Here is a 15,365-nt window from a genome sequence, read left to right as displayed (position 1 = left end):
AATTTTAGTTAATTAAAGTGTGATTTTATGTACACACCTGTACTCTCTTCCTGATATCCTGCAGGTTGTGTTCCAGTATCTGCTGTTTTTCGGTCACCACTGTGCCAGTGGGATGGGCAACCTGGCCGTCCTAGAGATGTGCGAGAAATTGGAGAAAAATAAATCTGATTATGTCCACGTACTTTGTGTATTTTGTTACTGTGTGTTTGACTGAAAAGGACTTTTTGGTGAGCAGATATATCTATACATATATATATATATATATATATATGTGTATGTGTGTGTGTGTGTGTGTGTGCGTGTGCATGTGTGTGTGTGTGTGTACCTGCTGTGCAGTGGTGGCCGTCTGCAGCAGACGCTGCTCTTCCCACAGGCAGCGGGCCACGATGCGGGCGATCTCCATGGGCTTCTCCAGATACTTGCTCTGCAGGTGCTGTTTGATGCGCCGCAGGTTGTGTTGGTACAGGACATTGTTCTCCTGCAGGAAGCGGCTGTACTGCTGATCGATCTCCCCCAGCAGGTTATGAAACACAAGCGTGGCGTGAGACTCCTTGTTGGCTGCATATGCCCTGTAACAGACAGAACAAACAGGCTCATATAATGGGTAATGGGAAGCTTTCTCTATTCCATTCATGCATTTGACAATTAGACACGTCTTTACCTGCAACAAAACCAGGAATTCAAGGAATTCAAAAACTACAACCAAATCAGCAATACTTTCACAGAGAACGCGTCATTATAGTTTTAATAATAATAATTTTAAGTGTCTAATGGCTGGTTCAGTCCCTTTAGCTTTTCCCAACTGACACACATTAGCACATTTTTCAGTGTCAACAAGGGCACATGAAAATATCATCATTAAAATATCTCTGTGTCTAGGATAAGCAGTATAACCAAAATGATAGATCAAAGTATGAGTAATTTGATATTTAGCTACTGGTATATACAGTATAATACATTTATTTGCTAGAAATGTTTGTATATTAAATATTAAATTAAATAACCACATGGAAATACATATTTTTTGATAATCCAGTAATTTTAATACTTTACAAACAGTGCAAACAGATTCATATTTCACTCCTCTCAAGGGAAAATTAAATAAAACAGGGTTGTTATCTACTGTGGTCATTAAATAGATTAAAATCTGCTGACTGACAGCTCTACTGTCTTACATGTGCCATGCTTCTTTAAATGTGCGTGAAAATGTGAAATGACAGAGAGAGCTGTACATTCAAGTGTAGGACGATGCCTTTGGGCATTCAAAGTGAAATGCAGCACCAAAACTGTAAAAGTTTAGTAAAAAAAAAAAAAAAGAACAGAAAAAAAGACAACCTTATTAATCTATTAAAAATAAGATAAAACGTTACATCACAAACACTTCATATGCTGCAACCTCATGATTAAGTGTTGTGCTGCCCCCTATGGGAGTATATGGGAGATTTCACTAGTTGACAACCAAGATTACCCAGCTTCATTTTCTTTCCCCTTTCCCTCCCTCCCTCCATTTTTTTTTCTTGCTCCACTCTTTCAATTTAAAGATGCATGCAGTGAGACAGAAACCGGCCATGAGTCATTTAAGAGTGACATTTCATATTCCACAACAGAACCACAAAGCAGCCATTTACACTGAGGCTATGAGGAAATTCAGAGGGAAAAAATGGCACTGGTTCATGTTATTGTTCACACAGACTTTCCAGGAGCACTTTACGGGCAGAGGCGTGGCATCAATACAGATGACTCTAAAGACGATAACTAAAATTCATTCTAAGAATAAGGAAGTGCAGTACATGATATCTAGGAGTGGTCACACCTTATGAGTATAACAAGCTGCTAAAAAAACACCTCCATGTAATCAAATGATTAATATCTTCACTTATCATGATGTCAGAAAGTATTTAAAGTCATTCTGTGAGAAACAACTGGCATTGTTAATTATTTATTTAATAAGTTATATAATTATTTTTTAAAAATGACACTTTTTTTTGTATGAGGATTTTTTTTGTACTGGCCCAGTCAGTGGTGGTTATGTGGTGATGTGTATTTGTCGGTAAAAAATAAATAAATAAATAACTGAGAACACCAATGCTTGCCTATTGTTAGAGGCGTGGCATGCATGTGTAACAAAGCATGCAAGCACTGAATTGAGTTCTTTTGAGTCTTTTTGCATTTGAATGCATTAAAATGTTATACATTTAAAATGTCAAGGTTATAAAACAAGTGCAAATGCTAAACTTTCATAACGACGCAACAGCGGACCGATCGACCCAACTAGGGACTAATCCGTCCGCTATCCAAAGCGTCTGTCACACTGGCCCCGGGCCATCAAGCAGTGCTTATTGTCGAACCCTGTATACATATTAGGATGGCCCTTATTTTTGTACTTTTGAAATCTTCTGCTCTCACCCGCCCAGTCAACTCCCCTTCGTGAGCAATGTAAACAAAGCAAATTTCGCTGAGTTAGGCGGACTATGTTTGGGGCGTGCTCAACAAAACTGAAATCCTGCCTTAATGACTATAACAGCACGTAATTAATCATTATACAATCCCATTAGTAAACTGTGAAAACAGTTATACAAACAGAAATAAACAGAAACAAATACATAAGATGTCAAGAAAAAAAAAAAAACACGCTGCTCGATTTAAAAACTGCAATCTGATCTAGATCGAGGTGACAATACATGTCCTTAAGCTGCAAAGTTCTTGAAGACATAGAGGCATTTTAAAAAGTGAAATTACTGTACTGGTGAAAAAAAGTGAATTTGGAACAAAACTGAGATCTGATCTTGATATTTATGTCGATCCGACTAGTCCTTCAGCCACAGTACTCTTGAGAGGACCTGGAAACAGATTTTGGTGCTCTCTATCTCTGACATTATTCATCTGCATAATGAATTGCATTTGTTCTTCAGTCTTTGAGAGGAGTCCGTTGTACTCTTGGATAAGTGCAACATTTACATTGTTTGCCCAGGTAACAGGATCTTCATTTAGGAAGTTCTGACGGAGATCAACAATAACTCCGAATTTGTGCTCTGCATTTAACCCATCAAAGTGCGCAAACATACACAGCAGTGAGTAGTGAACACACACACTGTGAACACACACCCGGAGCAGTGGGCAGCCATCTGCTGCACAATGAATGTGCATGTATTTCAGTCGTGGTTACTGAAGGTGGAAGAGATCGCTGTACATTCACTGCCCCCACCTACATTTCCTGCCAGTACTGAGACTCAAACCCACATCCTTCGGGTTACAAGTCAGACTCTCTAACCATTAGTCCACAACCACCCCTACTTCTAGCAGAGAAACAAAGGGTCAGTGTGTGGTTTAATAGTTAGAGGGTCATCAGATATCAGAAAGAGTCAAAAGTTAGTCAGTCTTAATATTCTTTGATCCTATTGAAAAATAAATCAATGAACACAATATTAAGACATACCACAAGACATAATAGAAGACATAGTAAAACTTATTTTCCACATAACCTAAAATCATTCACAAAAGCCCCAATGCCTAAATACTGCTACAGATTACAGTTGCTACAACCTGTCCACATACAAACCAGGACTATCAGTTAGAACGAAAATTAAATGCAGCTTTACTTATTCCTGAAAACAGAAGTCATTTCATTTTCATTTCATCATTCTACATAAATGTAACCTATTCAAGGTACTGTATTTCCTCATCATATTTCCTCAAATAGGCTATATTACATGTAAGTGTATAAAATGATTTGATTCAGATGTCATGTTTGTGATTTTTTGTATATGTTAATTCATTATTTAAATGAACATACATATTCAGAACCAGATGCAGTTAGTCGTCCACGTCAGTTGCAAATGTTATAAAAATTATTCAGACACCGCACACTAAATGACTGAAAACACTGACTGAGCCCAAATTACATTCATAATTAAGCTTTATTTATTATTCGAATGTTAGAATAGGTGTGTAATTGTGGTAAAATAGATTAAACAATAATTATTTAACAAATATTACATTTGTATAATAAACTGGGAGGGGCTATTCATCAGAAGGGTGGGCCTGTGCCAGTCAGGCCCATCCGTTGCCTACGCCCCGATGTAAAAGAAATCAAACAAACATTATGTTTTGCTGCTCAGATAAGACACAGAGTGCTAAGGTCTTTATCTCTTAGGTCACATCCTATTGATGGCAACTCACCAGTCCTGGCTCTCGATCCAGGGGGCCAAGAACTGCCGCAGCTCCATAGGAAAGCTGTCACTGTACAGGTGATACAGCTGCTCCAGATACCGCGTCTCCAACTGCTGTAACTGATTCCACTGGGCCATGTTGACCTGCAGGATACAGAGAGAGAACTAAGAACTCCCTTGACATGAGGCAGACAAACACAACTGGTCCCTTGGGCTTGTCAAGTTATTTTTTCCTTGTTCCTTCCTCTAAAAATGCAAACTTAAAGAGTGAAAGTACCTCAACAACATTCAAAACAGACATATATAGCACATATCAAGATCTGCAATGTATATTGCCACAATATTCAGCTAATTTCACAATTAAAAAAATCTTTATTAAAAAAAAAAAAAAATGTCTAGTCTTCATGAGCAAAACAGTCTTATCAACAAACCAGACAAACATTAGCAATGTCAAGGAAGTGTAATGTGCATGTCACCAGCATGCCGAGGCCAAAGAAATCAGTGGCTGTTGATCGTAAAGCAGCAAGAGCATCCGTTGAAAGAGGAAAACCTCAAAAGCCCATGAACGCTATTTGTCTCAACATTACCTCAAAATGCTGTGGAACACACACTTGCAGTTCACCACATCCACACCCACACACGGAGGTTTGTGCTGACAAACAGACTAAAAAAGACCAGTGCTGGCACACAACACTTTTTCTTCACTCCCTTTTGCTCAGGTTTGCACATTGAAGGACAGAGAGATAAGGACGCAAGGGAAATGCGTCCTCAAAGCCAAGTGAAAAAAGACCTAGACAGCCTCAAGTTTTTCCACGGTGCAATGCGGTGTAGACATGGTCTAAGGTTTTGCACATTATACACAGCATATTAAGTAATATATAAACAATGCTCAAACCATCAAGCAATTTATCAATAAGTAAAAATGAAATTAGATAAATGTCATAAAAGTGAACTACAGCATTGATCGCAGAAGACATCACAGATCCATCAATTGGGAAATCTTCATTTAGAAACAACCACTGTAAATTCAAACGCCCTGATCAATCTATTTTAAAACCGAAATTGAGCAGACAAACAAAGCAGTTCAATCATATCTAATGGGAAAGGAAGTCTCTGTTGCATAATATGAATAACACGGGTTAAAGAGATGCAACAAGAACTTATTTGACACCCCTGGGTTTTTTTTTTCAGGAACATTCCATATTAGGAGCACTGCATAATAGATGATATGCATTACCTTGGATCATATTGCTAAGAACTTTACGTGTAAAAGAGGACACCACAAAGCTTATGGTCTATGTGCACCCTGAGGGAAGATTTGGTTGTCTTCCACCACCTGGCATCCATTCTCAATTTACAGCATGTCAATGCTCTCAAGAATAACAACAACAACAAAAAACATTCCCAGGAGTATGAATGATAATCCCAAATCAGTGCTTATTCATAACGCCCTTATTTCCTGAATCTGTTCTCACACTGCAACCTAAATGTCCACTGATCACTTACACAACTTGAGAGAGGCTTAAAACGATACCCTGGCACTCCGTGTTGGTTAGCTTTCCTTCCTTGATATGCTCAGTAACCAGAAGCACTTCTCAGAGCTGGTGTGACTGAAATTATATTGGCTGAGTTTGTGATTCAAAGTGCATAGAGAAAAATGTCATAGACACAGAGGATGAGTCAAACTGAGCTGAAAACCAGCAAGCACTTCAGGCTGTAAGAAGATCTGTCTGAAATATACAGAAGCCTCGGCGGAAAGCTGAAGGAGAACAATAGGCTCAGAGACGGGAGGGATTCAGGTAAAGCATGGAGGAAGTTTATATTTCAGCTCTAAAATGAGTTTGCAAGTTTGGAGTATGCCAACTCCCCTAAAACCACAATGAGTACACTGGTGTCCAACCCTGGAGGTTGATAGCCTGTGGTTTAAGAGATATATAAATGTGCTCAAATGAAACTTCATATACAACTTCATATATAACTTCTGGTCAACCTCTTTGGCAACTTTAGCTACACTAGGAGATTTTATGAGAATTTAGACTCCTATACTCTATATTATTTGCAATGTTGGTTCCATAAAGAACCTCTAAAGGGACAGTTCAACCAAAAATGAAAATTTCCTGATAATTTCTTGACCCTCAGGCCATCCAAGATGTTGGTGATTTTTTTTTTCTTAAAGCTGCAGTCCGTAGGTTTGCCTCTTTGACGCCATCTCTGTTTGAAAAACATTAAATGCAGCTATTTGCGTCATTATCTTCCTTGCGTTGGTTGTGCACCGTAACAGCGCGGATTAATCTAGTGTGTGGCTGTTAGTCACCACACCAGTGTGGATACTGTGCTTGTAGGGGTGTGCGATATGACGATTTTTGATCGTGGAGAATAAAAATGTTTCAACATTCTGTTATCTTTTGCACTAGTACTATCAAAACACATAAAGTTAACGTAGAGACTCAGTTGGTTATGTCTAAAATGAAAGTAAACAGTTGAGAGAAAGTCTGATATGTGCCTGTATACTAGATGCATGCAGCTCTTAAATGGAACAGGCAGCCTACTATCATTAAAGGGATAGTTCACCCTAAAATAAAATTTTGGTCATTATTTACTCACATATTGTCCCAAACCTGAACCAAATTTCTTTCTTGTGCTGAACACAAAAGAGGATATTTTGAAGAACTTGGGTAACCAAATAGTTGCTGGTCCACACTTACTTTAATAGTAGAAAAAATTTTTTTTGAACTTACTGTGGACCAGCAACTGTTTGGTTTTCCACATTCCTCAAAATACCATTTATGTTCAGCAGAAGAAAGAAACTCATTCAAGTTTAAAATAACTTTTGAGTGAATAAATGATGGTATAAAAATAAAACACTATGACAGAATTGACGGACAGACTTGCCCAAAAATGTATTTTGGATACTATATAAACAAAAAAGTTACAGACTGTAGCTTTAAGTAAAACAATTCATAAAATGCAAGTGAGTGGCTGCCCGTTTTTGAAAATTGAAAAAAAGCATAGCAAGTAGGGCTGCACGATTCCCTTGAAATTGTAATTGCGATTATTAATTACGATTATTACAATTTACATTGAATGATGTTTATAGCATTATTTGATGCAACTACATGCCGTATTTTTAAATGGAAATAAACAAGCTGAAAACACTAACTGAAAAACTTTTAGTGCTTTTCTATTGTATTAAGTCAACATCGGATTGGTTTCTTCTTTAAATGCTAAAAAAGTTAAAATATGAATGGTATTATAATTTTATACTAAAACTAGAATTAAAATAATGGGAAAAACCCTTAAGATAAAATGTGGGGAAAAATAATGCATCTTAAGCACGCAGAATAACATAAGTGGACTTTGAATGATTAATTGCGGTTTTGAACGATAACATAATTGTGGCAACCATAATTGTAATTGCAATTAGAAATTCAATTCGATCAATTGTGCAACACTAATAGCAAGGAACACAAAATTAATACCAGTGGCTCCTGATAATATATTGAGGTCTTATGAAGCGAAACGATCAGTCTGTGCAAGAAACTGATCATTACCTGTAATCCATATCCTCAGGCAAACAGGGAAATGCTGTTCTTTTCTGCAAACTGTTTTTTTCGGACAGCTCAGGTCAATGAAATAATTCAATTCACTAGTTTGTTTTCATAATCACACAATGACGTAACGTATGCATCTTAGATGGCCTGAGGCTGAGTAAATTCACAGCAAATGTTCATTTTTGGGTGAACTATCCCTTTAACATGGAATTTTTCAATTGCAAAAAAGGTTATTTTAAGTGGAAAGGTTCTTTAGATTATTAAAATGCTCTTCACACTAAGAAATAAAATGGTTCTCTTAAGATCTGTTCACTGAAAGGATCTTTGGGGAACCAAAAATGTATTGTCTATGAGATCGCTTATTAGAACTTGCGGATCCATTGTCCTGAAATCAGTGGGTTTTCGAAAAGGTTTTTGGTTGTCTCAAGGTCAAGATATATTCACATTTTATTTATTTATTTAACGCTTTTACTTGTCTTCAAAAGGGCAGTTGCTAACAAGTGGCAAAATGGGACTACCGAGGTTTTTGGGGACATGAAACGTCATCACACCGGACAAATAAACTCATCAACTCACTACTCTGCTTTCACAGCCTTGTTGTGTTTCTAAAAGGGCTCTTGCAAACTATTCCACACGAGCTGCCGGAAGCTTAATGTTGGTGTAGTTCAAAGTATGTGACACTCACAGAGGAGATCAACATTCAGTATGAGATAAAAAGACCTGGCTGTGACCTTAGCTTCCTTTTCATTTCTGTGAAGATTACAGAAGCGAGCTGTTCTGATCCGTTGTTCTCTGTCTTTAACAATGTCTCTCACCTCCTACCTGTCTACTACGGCACAAACAATCATTCATAAGATACAAGTGGGAACAGATGCACAGTTTAATTAAGTGGCATTCCTGCAGTTTCCACTGCTTGAAATGGATTTTCTGTTATTCCGATAAGTTCTGGAATTAACCGTAACACTCAGCACAGGATCATATTCTAAATTCTTAAAGGAAGATAAGCAACTGTGATTTACATAGACGATCACTTACAAATACTTATTATTGCCCAGAATAAGCTTTATTTCCATCAGAAAGAACCACTTTTATACAAAGTGATGTACAGTATAAGTATACTTACAACCAGTTTATCGGGAGTAGATTTTTGAATAATAAACCAAGGTTTACTTCAGTGTTGGAGTGAACACTTTGAACTGAGCATATGGCCTTTCAAAGTCCAGTTGACAGCATGCCATATGACCAACTTCTGTGTTTCTGTGACTTCAGTGTTGCTACCTTGTGCACCAAGTAATTAGTGCAAAACAATACTAAGGCTCAAGCACATTCAAGATTGATGACAAAAATATACATGTAATACATTGAAGTTTGAACTTTGAAACATGTATAAAAAAAATGCTGCAAAGTGTGAAACATATTTTATATTTGCTAGATATAGTTATGTTTTTCATTAAATATTACATTTACTTTACATTTTTCTTTGTTCATATTTTCTTTACAAATACATAATATGCAACAAGTTGGAAGCTATAGAGCTACAATCTTATGCCATAAAATACATTTAAATCATTACAGACTGGTTTATAGTTATACTGGTTTATAAAATAACACATTTTCACTGATGCATTCAAAACTATCACTACCATCAAGTCATTTTTGCAATTCTGACAAAACCTTATCCATGTTAGTCACTTAGATAACAATTTCTTAGTGACAAATCAGCAGAATTTGCAACAGCAATGTAGAAAACTTTACATAAAACTGTTCAAGTTTGCAAGGCATACAGAAATTAATTTATCAGATTTGTACTGGTAAGTTACTGACCCAAAACAAACACCATTACCAACTGTAATAAAGTAATTTCTGTAATTACTTCACCTTGATTCCAAGATCACAAATATATAAAGACATATGATATAATATGCCAAAGTAGGAAGAATTCATGAACAAAAGTCATAAGGAAATCTTAAAAGGAACTGAACTGAAAAATGAATGCAGTATGAACAGGGCTTAACCTGCATGTATTATTAACTATATGAAGCATAGTCCATAATATCCATATTTCCTAATTAAAAAAACATATATTAACCAATTAGTAATAAAATGTAATCATTTTAGTTTGCTTGCAAATCAGCTGATTGAATCAGTTAGATTTCATCATGTGACCTGAGGGTGACATCCCCATGTAGGTGGGAAGTCGTGGCCTAATGGTTAGAGAGTCGGACTCCCAATCGAAAGGTTGTGAGTTTGAGTCCCGGGCCGGCAGGAATTGTGGGTGGGGGGAGTGCATGTACAGTTCTCTCTCCACCCTCAATACCACGACTTAGGTGCACTTGAGCAAGGCATCGAACCCCCAACTGCTCCCCGGGCGCCGCAGCATAAATGGCTGCCCACTGCTCCGGGTGTGTGCTCACAGTGTGTGTGTGTGTTCACTGCTCTGTGTGTGTGCTTTTCAGATGGGTTAAATGCAGAGCACAAATTCTGAGTATGGGTCACCATACTTGGCTGAATGTCACTTCACTCACTCACTCACTCATGTGTATATATATCAGATCAAGAAAAAAACTGTTTATGTGCAGAATGAACACAACTTTTGATTCTCTTTTAAGCAGGAGTGAATCAAAGTCTCTAGGCAGTCAGGTGTAGAGCAAGCTCAGGGCATGAATAAGTAATATCAGGAACAGCTGACAGCTGCTAGCTGCATTTCAGCAAAACTGGCATGGGTTTCACATAAGTGTGCACGAATTTAAACCACTGCAATGGCAATGAAACCATGAATCTTCAATATGTGATCACAATGAATAGAAAGTATGTCACACTTATCATATAGATTTTTAACAGTGGCAAAAGCATGTCATATTCTGACTTTCATCTTACATGAAGTCAAAAATTATAATGGCTGCTTGTACAGCAAGGCTTTTTAACACTGACCTGTAAGCCTCCTTCAAAGTTTTAAACACTTACTTATCTGTATCTGATTGGTCTTAAACATCACAAAAAGGTCATATAGGTCAACCTAAAAGAAATAAAGTAGGAGCAAATTCAACGAAATGACACAACTTGACAGAGAAACTGTCAAAGATCTTGTCTGCAGTATAACGGTTTTCATTTGAAAAAGAATCAATATATACTGCATATATCAATATATTGCGTAAAAACAAAGCAACAAATTTGAAACGACATGCACTGAGTCTTTAAGTAGCATCCCAAAATTAGCACAAACCTAATGAAGCTTTAAATGAGAGCAATTGGACAACCAGGTTGATATGCTATACAAGTTAAGTGGTTTACAATTACAGTGTCTGAACCTTTGGACCTTTACTCTCTGATATCAGAGTTTCTCTCTCCGTCGAGCAATCTGTGTCTCAGTCTGGCGAGTAAACAAAAGCCAATGGCGATTCAATTGCCAAGGTGTCTGTAGAGGGTTGGTTTTATTTAGCTGTTTTGATAATGTAGACAGAGAGATTGCATAAGTCTTTGGTATCGATTTATATAATAAAAAGCCTATAATAAATCAGAACACTAGATGATGACAACATTCTATTGATTTGTGTTTACTAAAATTATTAAAAAAAAAATTACTTGTATCAGTTTAACCACTATTTAATTGACTAAAACCTGACTATGAAATTAATGAAATGAATACTGCTGTATGGTTAATCAATAATAATCTTAATGCTAAAATGTCAGTTTTAGTCTAAAACAAGACTAAAATGTTGAGACTTTTAGTCGACTAAAAATTGGCTAAAACTAATTAGAATAGGTAGACTAAATATGATAAAAAACTAACAAGGACATTTTAACACAGGACTTAGACTAAGACTGATATGAAAATAGCTGACAAAATTAACTCTAAACCCTACCCTGAATTTGTCCAACGCATTTTATGGAAAGAGTTTTGTGAACCTAGAGTAGTCTACAAGACTGGCTGTGCAAAGGCTATTTCTAAAAAAAAAACAAAAAAATGGCTCAATTCCAACTTTGTTATGACAATCTGGCGTTTACTCTGAATCAGCTACTGTAAGTATGTTTTCTTAATAGTTTAATGAAATTTTTGCTATTGACTGTTCAAATGCGGAGTTTTGCATCGTGTAGACTAAAGTATTGTGTCTTGTGTGTGTCTGTGTTTCTCACAGTGGAGTCAGCTTTCTTAATCGCGGCTTGTGTACTGCAAACACATACAATCATCATTACTGTGACCCCTTTAAAGCATTTTTTCCAAATAATATCACTAAATAATATATAATTATATACTCCAAAGCCTTGTCTTGCACAGTACTCACTGAAGTTCCACTACTGGTTAAAGGTAAAACTGGCCTTCATTAGATCAGTTCACTCTGTGATAATGGTGTGAGTCATTACTTAGGGACCCAGAAAAAACAAGATGTAGATTTGTGAGTCTAATGTTGCGGTCTGAGTCCCTGGAAAAATGAACTCTACGCCCTTCTCTGAAGTGCATTATAAGTGAGATAGGGAAGAGATAGAGGAAGCGACTGATTAACGCAGCAAGGGTGATATCATCTATTTGACCTGACTCATTTGAACTGCTTAAGATCTTTAGTGATATAATTCTGAAGGAAAGGTACAATTCATATTCCTTTATTAAATAACTTTCAGTGTAATTTGAACAATTTCTGTGAAGACGAAATTTCACCAAAAGTGTGAGTGAATCACAGCATGCTCTCTCTCCCTCTCAAAAGGCTTTAAATGACCATCGCATCTCCACTATAAGCGAGCAGCACAGTTGACACGGGAATTATCACTTGCACAAGCGAGGCATGATAAAAATAAGGCTTCAAAAAGATTGGTATCTGTGAACTATCAACAGATACTGCTTCCTGTGATCAGCTCCAAAAATCCTGATCTGAGCACCTTTATTACACAAATTGTACAGACTGACCTTAAATTAAAAGTAAAATTATAATAATAATAACAATATATACTTTGTTAACTGAAATAATGTTAATATTCCAAAGTTCACCTTCAAAGTACCTCTTCCACAAACTGAGATAAATGCTAATATATAGAAAGTGCACATAGTGCCATAAACCAACACAAAACATCATGGTAACACACAGCATAAAACAATCCAATAAACATTAATTTAACAACATAAGATGTCAAATAAAACCCTAACTGACATAAACGATTTAAAAAAATCTATGAGGAAACATAATTATTTAAATGAAAAAAAACATCAAATGTGAGGTGTCCCTTTCTCTAAGTGAATGTGGATTTACAGTTTTTCCACTGTAAATTATAAGAGCGTTTGTACAGTTTTTGAAAGTGAAAAATAACATTTAACAGCATTTTACTATAAAATTACATGACCTTTCCCATTAGATCTATTACAGTTTTGAGTAAGAGAAAATACTGTTAACCAATTAACATGTTTTTACTGTATAGCATAGAAGCATTTACAATTAAAATGATTATCCTTTTTTTTTTGTGTGTGTTAAGTTCTTCCTAGCACTGAACACTTTAAAAGGGCAAACAAAAGGAGCAGCTTTTCAGATACACATGACTGAAGAAACAAAGAATGACGATATGGAGGACTAATTATTCCAATCATAAACATTATTTATATTTTTCCTTCTTTTTTTTTGGACCAAATAGTACAGGGAGAGCAGGCATCCACATATGTTCCACACACACACACACACACACACACACACACACACATACATATATATATATATATATATATATATATATATATATATATATATATATATATATATATATATATATATATATATATATTACAAATCTTCAAAATAAGTGGTAGAAATATAAATCTCGTAACCCATAATTTCTAAGTTGTCTATCGCTTCGGGCCATCGTGCAAAACTGAAACTGATCTAATCAAGAGTGTAAAGCAAAACTCTATGAGGCGACATGAAAGACAGAAGCGAAAATGGAGCGACCAACTAGAGGCGCAGGACGAGACGCCGCCGTTCACCGTCGCGCGCGAGGAGGATTCCCTCGGCCATATACTGGAAGCGGTGACGTCATGACGCAGAGGTGGGGAATCCCCCAGCAATTAGCGCGTGATAAAAGAAAAAAAAAACACGACAACCGGTGCAACTGCTACAATTAAATCCTAAAACATAAAAGCTGCCAAATCGGGATACAAAGAGCTGTTTTTATGCTGGGTGGGCGGCAATAAAATCCAATGACTGCTACAATTACGAGAAGTGAAAATAAGAGAGGTTTAATATGCTATTCTATGATTGTCCTTTGTATTCTCTTTCGTTTAATTTATATCCTTAATTGCCTCATCCTATTTATTTTATGTAGTGTAATTTAATTTTTTTTTTTACTTTGGTCGGTTTGGCAATGTTGTAAATAATGACAATCATGCTAGAAAAAGTATTATTGATTCTAACTCCGAGTATAAAGGTCTTTTATGTATTTACACTTGGTCCTTTCTCACGTCATAGTTTTATTAACCTCACCCAATTTAATGTTAATATTGTCTATTTACTACAAGCACACTGTGGCATTACTGTAAGATGCTGACAGCCAGGTCAAATAAGGCTTTATTGACTGACTCCGAGAAGAAGAAGAGGTACGGGAGAGACGACAATAAGGCATCTATAAACATACTATGACATAACCAAGAATCTGCATTTATGATGAATCAAAGAAATAAAGCAAAACAGGTCAAAAACCCCCTTTGACATCAAGTTACACAACATGCATTCAAGCGATAAGGAAAACTTTGTTTCTTCGGATTCGTATCTTGTATTGTTTAAGGAATTCGCAACATATTTAGTGTTTGTGAAAGCAAGTCATCCAAGTAACTACTATCGTCTTGTCATGTCACAGTGACATTCGTCTATGTTCATGTAACGGCTCAGATGAAACAATGTGTGTACATTATTTCCGTCACGAGCGCATCCCGTTCTCGTTATCTAGCACCATAGATTGTGATCGTTACATCAGCGCAAACTGATCTGAAACAGCACTGCAAAACATCATCTGACACTGTAACTCGTGTACGATCTTCACAGAGACAGCGCTGCGACAAAGTGCCTTTCTTCACTGCCTTACAAAGCGACGTGGCTGGACAACTTACCCCTCTAAGTGTCGTTCAAGGTTTCTGAGAAAACGTCCCCCGCCGATATAAGCACAATCAACACGTTATTGACTTTACTAACTACCGTTTAAGAGTTTATACGCTTTTCTAAAAATATCTTTACCAACTTTTCCGTCACTATTAACACGCAAGCTACAGTGGTCTATGCGAAAAAGGGCTGCACATTTCCAGTTTCTCATTGATTGACAGGACTTTGACGCTCTCACGGACGAGTTCAGGATTTTGTCCAATCGCTGAACTCGAACGACGCAAAGGAGGCGGGACATAGAACAACCGAGCTCGAGTCCGCCTGTGTTTATGGCCCTGGCTCGGCAGGCTGTTCCGACCGCTCTGCCCTCCCTCGTCACGCGCTGTTCTGAAACCAGGCACGGCGGGGGGAGGGCGAGTCTCTAGAACAGCAAGCCTGGAAGTCATCTGAATTACTGGCAGTACCTACGTCATCTCAACTTTTAATTCAGAGTATGTAAAAAGTGTACTGTCGTGACGTTTGCTCTAATCTTTTCGATCGTTTGTTGTAACACTGCACGTTTAAGTGTGTCACTT

The 15,365-nt window shown here is 36.9% G+C and overlaps 1 protein-coding gene across 3 annotated transcripts in view; it reads right to left on the bottom strand.

Annotated features, from left to right (window-relative positions):
• LOC132149040 (signal transducer and activator of transcription 3) overlaps positions 1 to 15,004 on the bottom strand; it is a 31,388-nt gene extending 16,384 nt beyond the window's left edge. For 2 of the 3 annotated variants that reach the window (XM_059557937.1, XM_059557938.1), the window contains exons 1-4: positions 14,802 to 15,003; positions 4,180 to 4,313; positions 326 to 569; positions 38 to 130 (exon numbers count right to left, since the gene is read on the bottom strand). In XM_059557937.1, the coding sequence (XP_059413920.1) occupies positions 38 to 130; positions 326 to 569; positions 4,180 to 4,307 (465 nt within the window). In that variant the 5' untranslated portion in view covers positions 4,308 to 4,313; positions 14,802 to 15,003. Of the gene's footprint in view, positions 1 to 37; positions 131 to 325; positions 570 to 4,179; positions 4,314 to 14,801 lie in introns of all 3 variants that reach the window. The other variant, XM_059557936.1, reaches the window with a different exon arrangement.
• Between the last annotated feature and the right edge of the window lie 361 nt (positions 15,005 to 15,365).

Source organism: Carassius carassius, chromosome 9 (genome assembly GCF_963082965.1).
Source record: "Carassius carassius chromosome 9, fCarCar2.1, whole genome shotgun sequence".
In the NCBI taxonomy this organism is placed as follows: domain Eukaryota; kingdom Metazoa; phylum Chordata; class Actinopteri; order Cypriniformes; family Cyprinidae; genus Carassius; species Carassius carassius.
The sequence above is the reverse complement of the archived record's forward strand: the minus strand, read 5'-3'. Positions and strand labels throughout refer to the sequence as shown.